General features: G+C 50.6%; 1 protein-coding gene across 1 annotated transcript in view; it reads right to left on the minus strand.

Moving 5' to 3' along the window:
• Positions 1 to 3,858: 3,858 nt before the first annotated feature.
• CSE1L (chromosome segregation 1 like) overlaps positions 3,859 to 16,356 on the minus strand; it is a 30,594-nt gene continuing 18,096 nt past the window's right edge. Inside the window, exons 12-25 of the mRNA XM_004585887.4 lie at positions 15,989 to 16,191; positions 15,214 to 15,298; positions 14,744 to 14,805; positions 12,373 to 12,509; positions 11,598 to 11,701; positions 10,075 to 10,172; positions 8,457 to 8,607; positions 8,172 to 8,380; positions 7,825 to 7,922; positions 7,660 to 7,745; positions 6,614 to 6,695; positions 5,730 to 5,876; positions 5,144 to 5,375; positions 3,859 to 4,250 (exon numbers count right to left, since the gene is read on the minus strand). Coding sequence (XP_004585944.3) covers positions 4,161 to 4,250; positions 5,144 to 5,375; positions 5,730 to 5,876; positions 6,614 to 6,695; positions 7,660 to 7,745; positions 7,825 to 7,922; positions 8,172 to 8,380; positions 8,457 to 8,607; positions 10,075 to 10,172; positions 11,598 to 11,701; positions 12,373 to 12,509; positions 14,744 to 14,805; positions 15,214 to 15,298; positions 15,989 to 16,191 — 1,784 coding nt within the window. The 3' untranslated portion in view covers positions 3,859 to 4,160. The remainder of the gene's footprint in view (positions 4,251 to 5,143; positions 5,376 to 5,729; positions 5,877 to 6,613; positions 6,696 to 7,659; positions 7,746 to 7,824; positions 7,923 to 8,171; positions 8,381 to 8,456; positions 8,608 to 10,074; positions 10,173 to 11,597; positions 11,702 to 12,372; positions 12,510 to 14,743; positions 14,806 to 15,213; positions 15,299 to 15,988; positions 16,192 to 16,356) is intronic.

Genomic DNA, 16,356 nt, shown 5'->3' on the forward strand with positions numbered 1-16,356 from the left:
CAAGACAGGCCAGGAGTCCATGGGCAGCCCCTGCCTTCTGGCTAGCCAGGTCTCACCAGTCTAATGGACAGTACTCTGGAAATACTCTCCCTTCATGTTGGGGATCTTGTTAAGGATTCCTAGATTTCTGCAGCTGATGGGATGTCTTTATGGTTTGATGTGAACTTTGACTTGGCCACTGGGCAGGCCCCATGGCTGACTGTCCTGGTGAAGGGAACCTGCTCCCCTGAGCATGGGAGGGGAGTGAAAAAGCAGGTATATACACACGTGTTCTCATGCAGCCCTGGTTCATACCTTATAGACTGGGAGTACCCATGTGTGATGAGGAGGCAGTGGAACCAGAAAGGCCCATGGCCCAGGCAGGTGTCATGGTCACCTCCCAGTGGTGTCTTCTTTTTTGCAGTTGCCTCAGTGCAGATGTCCACTCGTTCTTAAGTTCTTTTTTTTTTTAAGATTTGTTTGTTTTTATTACAAAGTCAGGTATACAGAGAGGAGGAGAGACAGAGAGGAAGATCTTCCGTCCAATGGTTCACTCCCCAAGTGAGCTCAACGGCCGATGCAGCGCCAACTCAAAGCCGGGAACCAGGAACCTCTTCCAGGTCTCCCATGCCAGTGCCGGGTCCCAAAGCTTTGGGCCGTCCTCGACTGCTTTCCCAGGCCACAAGCAGGGAGCTGGATGGGAAGTGGAGCTGCCGGGATTAGAACCGGTGCCCATATGGGATGCTGGTGCGTTCAAGGCGAGGACTTTAGCCTCTAGGCCACTGCGCCGCCGGGCCCTTAAGTTCTTAATAGCTGGCATTTCCAACTCGTTCTCAGTTTCTCTGTAGGTGCTTTTCTAAGACTAGAGGTTCACTCTGCTGTGCAGACAGGCGCAGCCAAGCAGTGTGTGCACTTGGAACTTTGCTTTAGAAGCTTCACGCTCTGATTTAAAGGCATGAGTTTGAAATGTCCAGTTTCATCCATATGGATTTGTCAAACACTTAAGCTTAGGCGGGCAGGGGAAAGAGTTGGCCAATGAACTTGAATGGACTTTAAGGGGACAGGTTCTGCTGTAGCTCACAAGTACAGGGTGGGAGCTTGATGATGGACACAGTGTGGCTGTTGGAGTCTTTTCTATCTCAAAGTCAGATGTACAGAGAGGGAGAGAGAAAGAGAGGGAGGGAGGGAAAGAGAGAGAGAAAGATCCTCTGTCCAATGATTCACTCCCCAAGGGGCCGTAACGGCCGGTGCAGTGCTGATCCGAAGCCAGGAACCCGGAATCTCCTCCTGCAGGTCTCCCACACGGGTGCAGGGTCCCAAATCTTTGGGCCGTCCTCGACTGCGCCCCCCAAGCCACAAGCAGGGAGCTGGATGCGAAGTGGAGCCACCACGACTAGAACCGGCGCCCATATGGGATCTCAGTGCGTTCAAGTTGAGGACTTGAACTAGGCCACTGCACTGCGCCCGGCTGTTGGAGTCTGTCACTTTGTCCTAAGATCCTTGAGTGAACAGAGGACACACACAGGACTGTCTTGAAAATAGTGGACAGCAAGGAGCAGTCACACACCCAACCACCCATCTCACAGGAAACCAAGAGCTGGGCTGTTGACTGGAGCCCACTGTCTGTGTTGTCAGCTCAGGACCGAGCCTCTGAAAAAGCTTACTGGCAAAGTGCCTCACGTGTGCCTGTCCACACCTCATGCCCAGCTGTGGCTGAGGCATGCCCTAGAAGCCCCGGGGCCAAGTTTTGCACCCAGCTGTTCAGCTCTGGGCACTAGTTTCTGCCCCCCAGAAAGCAACCCTGTGGACCTGCCTGATCCCAGAGCAGTGGTTCCTGGACATTTCCCAAGTGGACATTTTGACAGGCAGGTGGACTCCACTGGAGAAGACCAGGCGAACCATGAAGGACCTGCCCTTTGATAGCGATGTGTGGTCTCTGCGGTGGCTGCAGGGCGGCCAGGCCAAGGACTATGGAAAGGGGATGGGATGGCCATGGAGCCCAGCTCAGAGGCAAGGAAGGACACCCAACTCCAGAAATGAAGTTTCAATGGCTGCCATGGCACAGCAGGTTCAAACCAATTGGGTTGTGGGCACCGTCTCAGCACTGTCTCCAGTCCCGGCAGGGAGCGCTGCTGTGTGTCGGCTTCAGCTTCACAGAGCAGCAAGGGCAGGTGAGGCGGACAGCACCGGAGGTGGCGAGAAGCTGAGATCATGAAGGGACATTGACTAAACGAAGCCCTGGGAAGGGACAGCAGGTCTGCCTGACCTGGTAGGGGTGGCCTCTGTCAGCATGGGCTGTGGCTGCAGTCCCAGCGTGGGAACAGAGGGGGAGGCCTGCCCACTCCCCGTCACGCCCCATCAGCTGTGCAAGGTGTCAAGAACCAGAGCAAGTGCCATCCAAATGATAACAGAAGACAAGGCTGAGGGGGCAAGTGCGCAGCAGCAAGTGGGAACAGAAAAGAGACAGAGGGGACAAACCCATAGATGGCCAGCGAGAGAATGCGTCGGCTCTGGGTCATGACATACCTGCAGGCTAAACCCGAGGCGCCCAAATGCATCAACTCTGACCTCAGAACGACCCCACGTTGCTGGGCGAAAACGAGAACTGAAGTGTCTGAAAAGGAAACGTCTTTAATTTTAAAATATTTAAAAGATTTCTTGCAAAGAAAATACATTTAAAAGAAGTGACTTTGAAAGTGGGTTTGTGCCATGTGATGACCCAACATGCGGAGGGCTGAGCCAAAGCCACAGGATGCAGTGTTTCCCACGTGCTGCCCGGGGAGGCCAGCTGGCCCCGGCCACCAGCTCCTCAGGATGGACGGCACACACCCTGCCTGTGGCTTCCCTGCACACGCGTCACTTCAGCTGAAACGCCCCCGGCGTTGATGTGCAACACAAGTGAAACCAAAGGGCCAAGTGAGAAGCAGCAGATTACAAGTCAGCCCAGTTCTGCCAACCCTGACAAAACAATCCTGCAACGCACAATCCAAGAAAGACCTGGGAGTCCAGTGTGAGGACCGTCTTGCTTGGTGGAGTAAGAAACCTCACTTAGTAAGCATTTTCAAAGCCTGGGAATGTTGTGTGGATGGATGTGTGTGCCCTCCCTGCTTGGTCAGTGTGGGAAGGCACCTTTAGGCCAAGAAGAGGGCTGAATGGACACCCACAATAGCAGTTGCTGGGCGTGGCCCCCCCACAGTGGCGCCAAGACTCCAGGGCAGCTGAAGAAGCGCGAGCCACTGTCCCCAGGATCCTGCCACACTGTTAGTGTGAGCTGACTCCACACCTTTCTGTCGGTGGCCGTGAAAAGCCAAGTGAGACCTGGAGGTTAAAGTTCCAGTTAACACATTGCTCAGAAATTCCCCATGCGGCACTACAGACACAAGCACCAAGGAAATGAGCTACTTGTGGGGGACCTCACGTCACCTGTGCAGGCAGTGGTCTCAGTGCACGCTGGCGAGCCACCAACACGACAGCCCAAGGACCACGGCCTCACAGAGCATCTGACTGCTGGCCAGAACAGGTCAGGTGAGCGCAGACAGCCCTCGCCGGACACTCTCCCGTGGCCTCAGCACCTGCTGCTGCCCCGAGGTGACCTCCCTATTAAGGGTCACCTTCTGCAGATAAGCCATAAATTCTGCCAGTGTCTCCGTTCTTGGTAAAAAACACAAAGAACAAAGCTAATCTGGTTTAGAAACTTGGATTTTTTTGGAGCCTCAGAGAAAATCTGTAGAAATCCTGTGAGAAGTTTGAGCATGAGAACCATCAAGAGGGCGGGTGGAGGGGCGTAGCCGGCTGCGGACCACAGGACGCTCGGACGTCACGGGGTTCTGACATTTCTGATAAAAGCTTCAAGGAAAAATACAAAGGACTACGAACAGCAACAGCTTCAAAACAGAAGGCTTTAGTAAGAGGTCTTCACAGAAGGTGTTTGTCAGCAATGACCACCGTCACACATGGAATTAGTGCTTGTCTGTGGAAGCTGCAAACTAGGAAAGTCCAGTTTCCTATTTGTGATCACACAAGCCACCTGATGTGTTCAGGGTTCAGCTGAAAGCAACATTTACTATCCTTTACAAGATGGACTTTGGGACAAGTTCAAAAGGGAAACTTGATTGAACACAGCTATGCTCAAAGCCACATGATTTCTGAAGAAACCGTGCTGGGCTGAGCCGGTCAGGAGCTCAGAGCAGCGTCACGCTGGCGGCCTGCAGGTAGCCCTGGAGGTACTGGAGCGCTTCGGCGTTGAGGCTGCTGCTCACCATCGAGGGCACCTGTGGGGGAAGGGACACGCTCGCTGACGGCGGGGGGCCTGACACACCCCACCCAGCCTGTCTGCCACATGGCGGGATCCAGCCACTGATCTGTCAGGCAGGGGGGTCCTGAGGGAAGCAGTCTTCAAAAATGGACAGCATCCCATGACGGCACCAACTTGAGTACTGGGTGCTTCATTTTTATCTTTTTTTCCCCTTAGATATTTATTTCTATTGGAAAGACAGATCTAATTTACAGAAAACAGGACAGAATTTCCATCTCCTGGCCTGCTCCCCAAGTGGCCACAAAGGCTGGAGCTGAGCCGATCCAAAGCCAAGAGCCAGAAATTTCTTCCGGGTCTCACTTGGGTGCAGGGTCTCAAAGCTTAGGGCCATCCTCTGCTGTCTTCCCAGGCTACAGGCAGGGAGCTGGATGGGAAGTGGAGCAGCCGGGACGCTAACCGGACACAACGGGGATCCCGGTGCTTGTGTGGTAAGGATTTTAGCCACTAGGCCATCACACCAGCTATTAACTGCCTTCACATGTACCTGGGGAAATAGTGGAAGATGGCCCAAGTATATGGGCCTTTGCACCCACCTGGCAGACCTGGGTGAAGGTCCTGGCTTTGGCCTGGTCCATCCCAGGCCACTGGAATCATTTGGTGAGTAGATGAACTCTGTCCTCCCTCTCAACTCTGCCTTTCAAGTAAGTGATACATCTTGGAAAGTTCCACAAAGTAGATGTACGGGCAGGTGGCACAGTGGTGGTGTGGTTAGAGGAAATGTCTTCCGGAGAAGTTACCCCCTGCCCACTTTTCTTTACAATGCAGTCTGATTAGGCTGGCTGAACACCCCTGTCCTCCTGCCTAACGTCTCCACTCATGACAGCGCTCTGGGCTGACAGGGGCACTCACCCGTCCTGGACAGGCAGTGGACAGTTTGTGCAGCGACTGTGCCAGGTGGATTTTGGGGTTGTTCACCATCTGCCCCACCGGGTCATGCTCCTTCTTCCCAGCAAATGCCAGCTGTGAGAAGGCTGTCTGGTACCCTGGTGTGTCTTCAATATCAATAAAATGTTCTTCGTCAGGGATGGTGTCATCTTCAGGCAACTCAAAAAGGCCAATCAGAGACTGAAGGAGAGGAGTCCTGCATCGAAGAGCCGAAGAAGCGGGCCACAGTCAAGAGGGCAGGCCCTTGGCAGCAAGCTGGACCTAGGTCAGGCCCACCCACTGCCATCCCTCTGGCTACGGCTCCCCAGGGTGTCTTCCAGAAATGACTCCAAACTAGCAGAGACCTGTGTCGACCAAGGAGCTAAGCATAAGAAGGAAGTGGCCGCTGCCTGGAAGCCGACCAAGGCAGGCGCTTCAGGCCTGAGGGGCCCCTGGCGGCCTGTGTGCTCCCTTCTGTCAACAGTCTCTTGAGCTTATGTGGACCAGCGAGGCCTGGCTGGAGCCACCCACCCCGCAGGCCGCAGGGTCACAGTCGCCTCCCCAGACTTACCACAGCTTGGTGTACTCCGTGTCCATCATTGCGGGGCACTCCGTCAGTAACTTGGTGATGCCAACCGCACAAATCTTTTTCTCAACGTTCCCAGATACTTTCTGGATTTCAGGAATAATGATTTTTTCCAAAACCATCCCAAACATTCTATTAAAGCAAAATACACACAACATCCTGAGTACAGCACTTAGCATAGCAAAGCACTAAACAAAGGCTGCAGCATCTCTGGGCAGCTGCTGGTCCTTGTATGCTAAGCACATACTTCTGGGGGTGGGGTGGAAATGCTAATATGCTTTTCAAGTAATTACCAAAGCAATTTGGAGCTTAGGAAATTTATGAGTAAATTTCCTAACTCTGCTTCTAGACCTGTAAGTGCCCAAGTATTAACGGAGACTTAAAAAAAGGTTTTTCTGAATTCTGAATGATGCAAAACCCATACAATTTGCTTTAATAAATTACTCTTCAGAGTGGCCATGGGGGCGATGGCCAGCCCTGCCTCACAGTGAATGCCCCAGTGCTGGAAGACACTTTCAGTTAATTTTTCAGTCGATCTGGGATTTTTCAGATCTAAGCTGCGATCTCACTTTCTTTTTAGAGCTGGCCCTTCAAGCCGTCCTCCATTATTTCCTTTATCGTAACAGGAAGTATTTTTCTTTGTTATTGGCACCAGGCAGATCTGAAGTTAGAGTGGGCAGCTTGAGCCCAGGCTCTTGGAGAAGACACAGAGCCCCGTCCCTGGAGGGTGGGGTGGCTCTCTGGGTATCGGGACCAAGCCACTCGGCACGGTCTGGGAAGCCCCAGTTCCTGTCCCCACGTGGGGAGCTCCGCTGTTACTGGGAGCTCAAGTCACGTTCTCCCTTCAAACAATAATAAGCAAAACTTACTTTGGTTGTATGCCATCAAATATCTCTTGCAGTGCTAGTGCTCCGTATTTTATGCAGTACAAATTAATAAAGACTAAGAAACCTGTTAAAAGACACAAGATGTCAGAGGATTTACAGCATTACGTGGTGATGTAGTCTGTCCACTGAAAGCTATGCATAATCATTACAAGCCACTAATTGGCATTGATGCCAGTGCTGTGTGGCAGGTACCGCCACCTAGGACTGTGGCATCCTGGGTGATGCTGCTTGATTGCTAATCCAGGTCCTTTCTAAACCCAATGCAAGATGGCCTGGCACTGGAGCCATGTGGAGACTTGCATCAGGTTGAAAAAAATTTCTGTAATAAACACGTCGATCAAGCTTAGAATACATGTAAGGGTCAGGGGTCAGTGTTGTGCAGAGCAGGCTAAACTTCCACTTGTGACGCCAGCATCCTGCATCATGAATGCTGGTTCCAGTCCACGCTAACCATCCTGGGCCCCTGCCACCCAGGTGGGACATTACGTTTTTGGCTCCTGGATTTGGCCTGGCCTGGCCCACTGTGGCTGTTGCAGTCATGTGGGAGGGAAACTGTAGAGAAAGCCCTGTCTCCCACTTGTACCACTCTGCTTTTCAAATCAGCAAAAAAAAAAAAAAAAAAAAAAAGAAAAGAAAAAAAAAAAGAAAAAAAGGCAGAGCTGTTTGTCGGCAACAGGTTCACATTCTCAGTGAACAGTCAGCAGCTTGGCAGCCACTTTGGGTTCCTCCTGGGGTACATCTGCGGAACTGGAACTAGAACTGGCACTCGCTGAGGGATGCAGGCATCCCAGGCAGCAGCGTAACCCACATGGCCCACCAGCCCAGCCCTCCATTACAAGATCACAGAATTCCCATCTTTAAATGATACTTGAACATACCCGAAACCTACTTCTGGAACACAATCCATAAATATAACCAATGCTGGTGTTACACAGTAATGTTATAACTGATACGAAAGCTTGCCTAACCAAAGAGACTAAGAACTTGAGCTCCTCTCTTTCCATAGAACTCCAAATAATTTCACTTACTCTTGATAAACTTTGTCGTTTTGGAATTCTGAAGTCTTTGGAACAGCAGGATGAAGATCTGTTTCCTATACTGGTCGACTGATTCCCTGAGAAGTGAACAAAGGCAAGCATGAGCACGCAGGGCTTGCCCGTGCCCTCCCGAGCCCCGCAGGCCTGCCCACTCACGGAGGCATGTGCTCAATGATGCTGTTGAGCAGATAGAAGCCTTGGTGGTCGTTGGCCTTGGACGCAATCAGCTTCTGGAAGACGCCGAGCAGCCCGGGCTGTGGGTATCGGAGCAGCAGTGAGAGGCCGCAAGTGGCCCGCATCCCCTCGCCCGCCAGCCAGCCACCCCCTGGCAGGAGTCACGACGAGGCCTCAGCTTCCCTCACTCTTGTTCTTACTTAGACCACAACACGGGTGCAAATTCCTGAGATTAACTTACTTGTCTGTAATTTTTAGATTTCCTGCATCATGGGTATAACCAGAGTTCTCAAATAGCATCGCCAATTTCTACTCCTATTACAACTCACGATTTTGTCGGCAGCCACGCTCGCGATCGTGTTCGAGCCGCGTTCCAGGAAGGCCTGCAGCAGCCGCACCAGCGCAGGGATGTTCCCTGCCCTCTCCCACAGCACGGGCTGCAGCAGGTGGGGGAACAAGGCCATGTAGGAGGACGGGATGTCATTTTTGTGCGTTTCCAGAAGCAAAGACATCACTTGAAAGACGTATGGGATGAATTCTGTGCATGAGAGGAAATGCAGAGTGAGCCTCGGAGGCGCAGAGCTGCTGTGCCAGCCGGCCGTCTGTGCACTCACCCTGCACGTCATTCTGGAGGATCTCGGTGAACACCAGGAACAAGGCTTCCTCGAAGTTCACCACAGCCGCGGGGTTGGCCTTGCAGGTGACCCTTATGGATAAGCAGATCGCCTCAAACATGTAGTGGTTAAAGTGAGGTTTGCTTGGATTCTGAAATTTAGAAAAAAAAAAAAATCCCTAACAATCTAAATGATTGTATTAAATATCTAAAATAAGACATCTAACTTCTGCAAAATCCATTTAAAGCAGATGTCATCTTTTTTTTCCTAAAGATCCTATGGGGATCCTGGTGCTTGCAAGGTGAGGATTTAGCCTTTGCACCAGGCCCTTACTGCTTAAAAAGCACCAGAGGACCGGTGCTACGGCTCAGTCGGCTAATCCTCTGCCTGCAATCCTATATGGTGCTGGTTCATGTCCTGGCTGCTCCCTGCTTGCAGTCTGGGAAGGCAGTGGAGGATGACCCAAAGCCTAGGAACCCTGCTCCTGTTCGGAAGGGACAGAAGAAGCTCCTGGCTTCGGATTAGCTCAGCTCTGGCTGCTGCGGCCATTTGAACCAGCAGACGGAAGATCTTGCCTGTCTCCTCTGTAAATCTGATCTGCCTTATAAAAATAATCATTAAATCAATAAAATGAATGGATTCAAAATGAATCCTTTTTGGGTAGGCAGAGCTGTGGAGTACCAGGATCACACACAGGCTCTGGTTTTGCTGCTTGACCGCTCACTTAGCTGCTTGCCAATGTGCCAGAAAGCACTGAAACATGGCCAAGTGCTTGGGCTCCTGCCTCAGGCCTCATGAGTCCCCTGCCCTCTGTGGAGTGAACCAGTGGGAACATCCATTTCTCCTCTATTAACTCTCCCCTTCAAATAAGTAAATAAAATTTCACCCCCGCCAAAAACAAAACCACAAAACTTTCACTAAACTAGTACTAGTCTCTGAGTAGCTGGCTAGTTTCTGGTGGCCAGAAGTCTACTATGCAAAGCTGTTCACCGTGGAGTCAGAAGCAGCTGGTGACACCAACCCGGGCTCTGGGGTGCCAGCAGCACCAGCCATGCCCTTCACGGCCCATCCTGGCAGGTGACGTGTAAGCCCTGAGCCCAATGCTCTGTCAGACAGCCCGTCCTGGCATGTGACATGTGTAAGTCCTGAGCCAATGCTCTGTCAGACAGCCCGTCCTGGCAGGATGGCGTTTCCTTCCCTCCAAGCCAAGTTGAGATGTTCTTCACACTTCCTGTGAATATATCTACAATTTCTTAAAATAATTAGGAGTAGATGCCGAAACAAGAACCTTCACTCCTTTGTTTTTTTCCCTAAAACTTTGTATATTACTTAACTGTGACTGAAAAACCATCCTGTACACTTTTGCCTGTAGTATTCTACTTACTGATGAAAAACCAATGCAGTTGGTACAGTTCTGATGAGTTTTTGCATAACGCGTGCAAGGACAAGGACGCAGAGGCCCCGGTGTCCCTGTCCGCACCTCAGCTTCCTCTCTCCTGCTCCTGTGCCCGGTCAGGTCGAGTTCATGACCCCCAAAGCCTCAGCCAGCGCCAGCGAGTTCGGGCGCCCAGGCTGAAGCAAGTTAAAAAGCAACCGCACGTTCACAATCGGCTGTTACCTTGCTAACAGCTAAGAGCTTCTGTGTGAGCTGAGTGATCAGAGTGGGGATGTAGGGGATTATGGCTTCCTGGAGGAGGGAAAAACTTCTCATGATAGCTGTAACAAAGGAAAACAGGAAACCGTTCAGTTAGACTTCAGAAGAGCCACCAAGAGTACCCACTAATCCACCTACATTGAAAAATTCTTTCAGAGGCTTAACCCTCTGACAGCACTCCACATTCAAAGGTGTGCCTAAAGTATCACCTTACACACGCTGTTATCCCTTATGGGTGTTGGTTCATGTCCCAGCTGTTCCATTCCCATCCAGCTCCCTGCTGGTGGCCTGGGAAAACAGTCGAGGACGGCCCAAAGCCTTGGGACCTTCACCCAGCCAGAAGCTCCTGGCTCCTGGCTTCAGATTGGCTCAGCTCCAGCCGTTGTGGCCACCTGGCAAGTAAACCAACTGATAGAAGATCTTTCTGCCTGTCCTTCTCTCTGTAGATCTGCCTTTCTAATCAAAAATAAATCTTAAAAACAACAAAACAAACAACCCTAGATATCATTTCCTTTTAAAAAAATCAGGACAAAGCTGGCAGTCATATTTAGTAGGGAGATACTGACTCTTCCCGGGGCCTCGACACTTAAAGAATCAGAGCTGGTTGACAGTGCTCGCGTTGGCAGCACAGACACAACGGGGACAACAGAAAATGGCTCCGTGGATACAGGCCAAGAGGAGGTGGAAGGCAGCCCAGCGGGGATCACCAACTGCGGGGGGCTCATCACGGCCTACAGGCAGCACCCCAGCCCACAGTCAAGTCAATGACAAGACCACCTGCTCGTCTCCCTTCACGGGAGACTGGGAGGCTTAGGAGCCCAAGCAGGTGTCCAAAAAGTAGCAGCTGAAAGGGGGGAGAGAATGCATGTCAGCTTCCAACTACAACTGCCCTGCTTCCACTAGAGACATTCGCAGGTGCTACTAAGCAGCACCCAACTAACGCCGAGCCTAAAGGATAGAAAGTGATTTTCTCTTGCTTCCTACACTTGACAGCTCCTCCAGATGAGTCAAACACTGCCTCACCCTTCAGAGGCTGCCCCTTGGCCCTCACACCTCAGCGTGGACAAAACCCAGGCAGAGGCAGGGGGTCAGGAGGACGGCACACACACCAGGAACACAAGGATACGATGACAGCCCAGAGAGCCCCTAAGAGTGCTGGACACACTCCCTCCAACCCACCCCGGAAGCTGACTGCACAGACCAGGGACAGTTTCTTTGCACAGTGTTTGCTGTGACCCAGATTCTGTGCTGGCCTTTTGGGATTCCCCAGGGGAAAGTGACTGGAGCCGGAGAAGGCACGGGGGGACACCGGGCACACGGCACTGCAGCTCCGCCTTGGCAGGCTCTGCACCCGCGCTGAGCAGTGCCAGTCACTGTGAAGCCTCTGAAGCTTTCCTCAGTAAACAGTACCAAGCAGCGGTGGCCCTGTCACCCCGACATCTCGGGCTGGCGTGCTGACACAGCTCAACACCACGGAAATGGCCTACCTTTCATAATATATTCATTTTCTGAAGAGCCAGGAAGTGTGAGAGCTTTGAAAAGGTTTGTTAGCAGAATTTCAACAAACGGTGCGATTTCTGCAGCTGTAAAACTATAGATGAAAAAACAGCTTTCAGTCACTACCAGGTCTTAAGCTGCCTGTGAAATACCCTTGGCCACTACTAAATCACTCTTCACAGGGCAACACATTGAGCCATCCCCACTGGCCACCAGTGGACAGGTCGGACACAACCCCCTACATGTACTCATATTAAGCTCCTGAGGCAATCTGGGACACAACTGAGCAGGCCCAAGAACCATGTAACCCCATCCTCTCAAGCGGCAGCGTTACCGTCCTTGCTTCCTGCGTCACCATGGAAACCAAGCCTGACTGGAGGTTGGGCAGGGGGCCTTGGTCATCTATTTGTTCCGGAGACAGGGTTTCTGCATAAATTGTAGTCTAGGAGACCGGCACTGGCTTTTCACCTCAAAGATGCCCCCTTCCACCCTCACTTGGCACAGAGAACCTGTACATCAAGTTCTTGATGAAAGACTGTTTCCCATTTGTTAGTGAAACCTCAGTGTCAAGAAATAACACTACTGACGAACGGCCTGAAAGACAGGCGGACCAGCCACTCTTGTACAGTTGTTCCTCAGGTCAGAGGTGACTCTCCTCACCCCTACACGACGCCCCTCCCTCAGTTACACAGAGGCCGCCCTGGACAGACACTGCACAGCCTCATCCCACCCTAAGGCCAGAGACCACTCGGGCCCAGTACTCACAGAGTGGCACTGCTGGGCCCTCGCATGGTGAAGAGCCGCTCCAGAGCATGTGCTGCGTACGTGTGCACAACAATACTTTCAGCCTGAAGATGATTAATCAAGAGAGGAATAGAGACTAAAAGATGTTCTTTTGGCACCTGAAAAACAGAATAATACACGTGCTGCTAATCTAATAATGACACTTTTGACTCAAAGACAACTGGAAAAGGGCTGACCCACAGTGCGGTAGATCAAGATGCCAGCATTCTGTATGGGTCCTGGTTCAAGTCCTGGCTCTTCAACTTCAGCCCCCTGCTAAAGCACTTGGGAAAGCAGCGCAAGACCGCCCGAGTGCTAGGGCCTCTGCCCCCACACGGGAGGGAGGCCTACAGCAATCCCCTGGCCCAGCCCCAGCTGCCACAGCCATTCAAGAAGTCAGAGACGAAGTCAATCTTGTCCCATCAAGCCCCGCTTTCTCAGGCCCATCAGCAGACGCAGCAGGTTTTGTGTGGCGGGAAGAATCGCAGGTTAGTTTAGGCAGGATGTTTTTTAGTTGTATGTACCCACCGAGATAACATCACAAATACACTGAATTTACCTATCTTCCTTTATAAGAACACTGATATTACCTTGAAGCTACTTAAGTATATCTTAGGAGAGGTAAACAAATCAAGTAATTTTAGGTATACGTACAACCTGAGAAAAAGGAGCAGTGGTTAAGAGCATACCACACCAGAGAATGGGTACAGGGCGGGCACCGTATTTCTTGCCAAGAGCCATTTGTAAAACCATTAACAGGCTTTTCACAGGGACTACCATAAAAAGCAGCCTGCTACAGATGTCCTCAGTGTCTGAGCCCACCTGTGGCTGTGTTCACAGGACTGCCTGAGATGCTGGCATGCCACAGGGGTGCCAGTTTGTGTCCCAGCTGCTCCACTTTTTTTTTTTTAAAGATTTATTTATTTTTATTGGAAAGGCAGATACACAGAGAGGAGGAGAGACAGAGAGGAAGGTCCTCCGTCAGATGGTTCACTCCCCAAGTGACTATAATGGCCGGAGCTGAGCCAATCTGAAGGCAGGAGCCAGGAGCTCTTCCAGGTCTCCCACACAGGTGAGTGCAGGGTCCCAAGGCTTTGGGCCGTCCTCAACTGCCTTCCCAGACCACAAGCAGGGAGCTGATGGGAAGCAGGGCCGCTGGGATTAGAACTGGCAACCATTTGGGATCTCGGGTGTGCAAGGCGAGGAGTTTAACCACTACGCTATCGCGCTGGGCCCTGCTCCACTTCAGATTCAGCATCTTGCTAATGTCCTGGGAAGGCAGTAGAGGACGGCCCAAGTGCCAGGACTCCTGCACCCATGTGGGAAACACACAGATTAAATTCCTGGCTCCTGGCTCCAGTCTGGCTCCACAGCGGCTGTTTCGGCCAAATAAGGGGATGAAATATCTATTTCTGTCTTTTCCTCCCTCTTTCAAATATAAGAAAAAAAAATAATCTCTGGCTCGTGTAGTTCTCCCACTCACATGGAGACCTGGACTGCACCTGGATGGGAACACTCTGCCTCACAGAGACATCTTAAAAAATGACCTCTGTAAAAGTAAGATGAAATCATAAATATGAACTGTAAACTATCAGCACTATTTATAACCTGCAGACCTCTACCCATGTGCCTCAGGGCAGTGGTGTAGCAAGGCAAGCCACCGCTCAAGAGGCCCACAATAGTCCTGACTGAGCACCGAATGATCTGCTCCGGATCCTACGACCCTGGGAACCAGCCAGACGGCAGCACATCCTGGCTCAAGGGCGACAGCAACTTCTGTCCACGTGGGAGGCCTGAGTGGAATTCCTGGCTCCTGGCTTTAACCAGGCCTTTACAGCCCCTTGGGGAGTGAAACCAGCATATTTTCTGACCTTGTATGCCTGCCTATCAATAAGTAAATCTTAGACAAAGCATCCCTGCCTTGGAGAGGTGGTTCCTCCAGGTTATGGCCCCCTCGCCCACATGGCACCAGGAAGAGCTTGCTAACAGCTTCGCTCTGGCCCTGGACTGGCCAAGGCAGCCTTTGGGGGAGTGAAGCCGACGGATGTCCTCTCCAACTCTTAAATTTTAAATAGATAAAGCAAAAAGTAAAAATACAAACATGAATGAAGAACATCTCTGCTATTAACTGCATCTTGATTAATCAATATTAACATGTGGAAATCTGTACTTTTGGTACAGATTTGGTCCCTGTTTAAATAAAACCATTATAAAAGACAATTTAAGATAACTGAGGAAAACAACAGATGGTCTAAAATCATAAATTAAGAAGTGATGCTTCTGTCAGAAATGAATGACAAAAGCAACGCATGAAGGAAGAGGCTGGCTCACCACCCACAGGAAGGGCACCCACCTGGTTCCTGAAGATCATCAGGTACTTGATGCCATCAGCTTTCAGGACAGGAAACTCATTCACTGGTAAAAACATTGAACAGCTTACAGTTACGCGAGTGCTAAGGACTGTTAATCCCACACTAGTAAGGACATTACCCGCAGTGCCACGCTGTACAGCTGTAAACGCTGGCAGGATGATTTTTACCCTCTTGTCTTTACAAGAGGAATGCATGGCAAACCAACATGAGTTCCTCAGTTAACTGAGACTCTTCCAGACCACAACTCGGTAACCCCATCTTCATGCCAAGCAGCACTTTTATCAAAAGCAATTTCACAGGACCAGATTTAGAGAACCATTAGACTACACTCACTAACACTCGGAGGGTTTTTTAAGGGTCATGGTGCTAGAGCACTCGTGATTTCTGCCATATTATCATCTCACAGTAACACTATGTGGACATATTGTATGAAAAATTCCACAAAACTTACCATTGGCTGACTTTAAATCAGGTAGGATGTGATTTACAAAGAACTCAGTCAAGTTTACAAGTTCATTTGCCTGTGTAATTCCATGCTGAAAAGTAATTTTGTAATAGTTCAATAAGAAATACTAAAAATGGAACGCATCTTAAAAATCATGCTCAAAGTGGAGATGAATACTTCAAAATAAAAACTGACTCTATACAAGCATAAAAAAAGACCATTTTTGATAGTAAAACATGTCTTTAGAGCCCGGCGCAGTAGCCTAGTGGCTGGAGTCCTCGCCTCACATGTGCTGGGATCCCATATGGGCGCTGGCTGCTGTCCCAGCTACTCCACTTGCCATCCAGCTCCCTGCTTGCAGCTGAGGGTGGCCCAAAGCCTTGGGACCCTGCACCCCCACAAGAGACCTGGACAAAGTTCCTGGCTTTGGAGCAGCTCAGCTCTAGCTGTTGGGGCCACGTGGGGAGTGTCCCAGTAGATGAAAGATCTTTCTTTCTGTCTCTCCTTTTCTCTGTAAATTTGACATTCCAATAAAAATAAATAAGATCTAAAAAAAAAAAAAGCAAAAGAAGGAAAAGAGAAATGTCCTTAAATGCCCAAGTCCACCATATGCGGCATCCGAGGGAGTGAACCAGGCAACACGGGACGTTCATTTCTTCCTGTCACTCTGTCTTAAACTAATACATTAAAAACAATTTTAAACATGCACATAAAGTTGTTTTTGTCTTTCGTAGCCTGTTAACAATATCGGGTTTACAAACAAATCGCACGACAAGCTCACCTTCTGTGTCTGGGCCTTCGACGCCAAAGACGTCACGAGGTAGATGGCTGCGTCCTTGTGCTTCCAGTGGACGGACGGATTCTTGGCGTATTCCTGAAGCATAGAATTAACATAACCAGAGAAGATTCCCGTCACGGGTCCCTCAAAAAACTTGCATAACCCTCGCACGAGATCACAGGCAGCCCTGCGTCTGGTATCAATATCTAGAAACCGAAAGGCAATTTGTTACGGGAGCAACCTCCACAAACCAGCCATTAACAAGAAAATCAACCGCCCCTGACCGTGACTAACAGTACTGATAAAAACTTCAACTCGCACCACAAGCACCAAAGTCAAGGCCACGGGATTCTGACAAACAGTGCTGAGCA

This window comes from Ochotona princeps, chromosome 22 (genome assembly GCF_030435755.1).
Source record: "Ochotona princeps isolate mOchPri1 chromosome 22, mOchPri1.hap1, whole genome shotgun sequence".
Lineage (NCBI taxonomy): Eukaryota > Metazoa > Chordata > Mammalia > Lagomorpha > Ochotonidae > Ochotona > Ochotona princeps.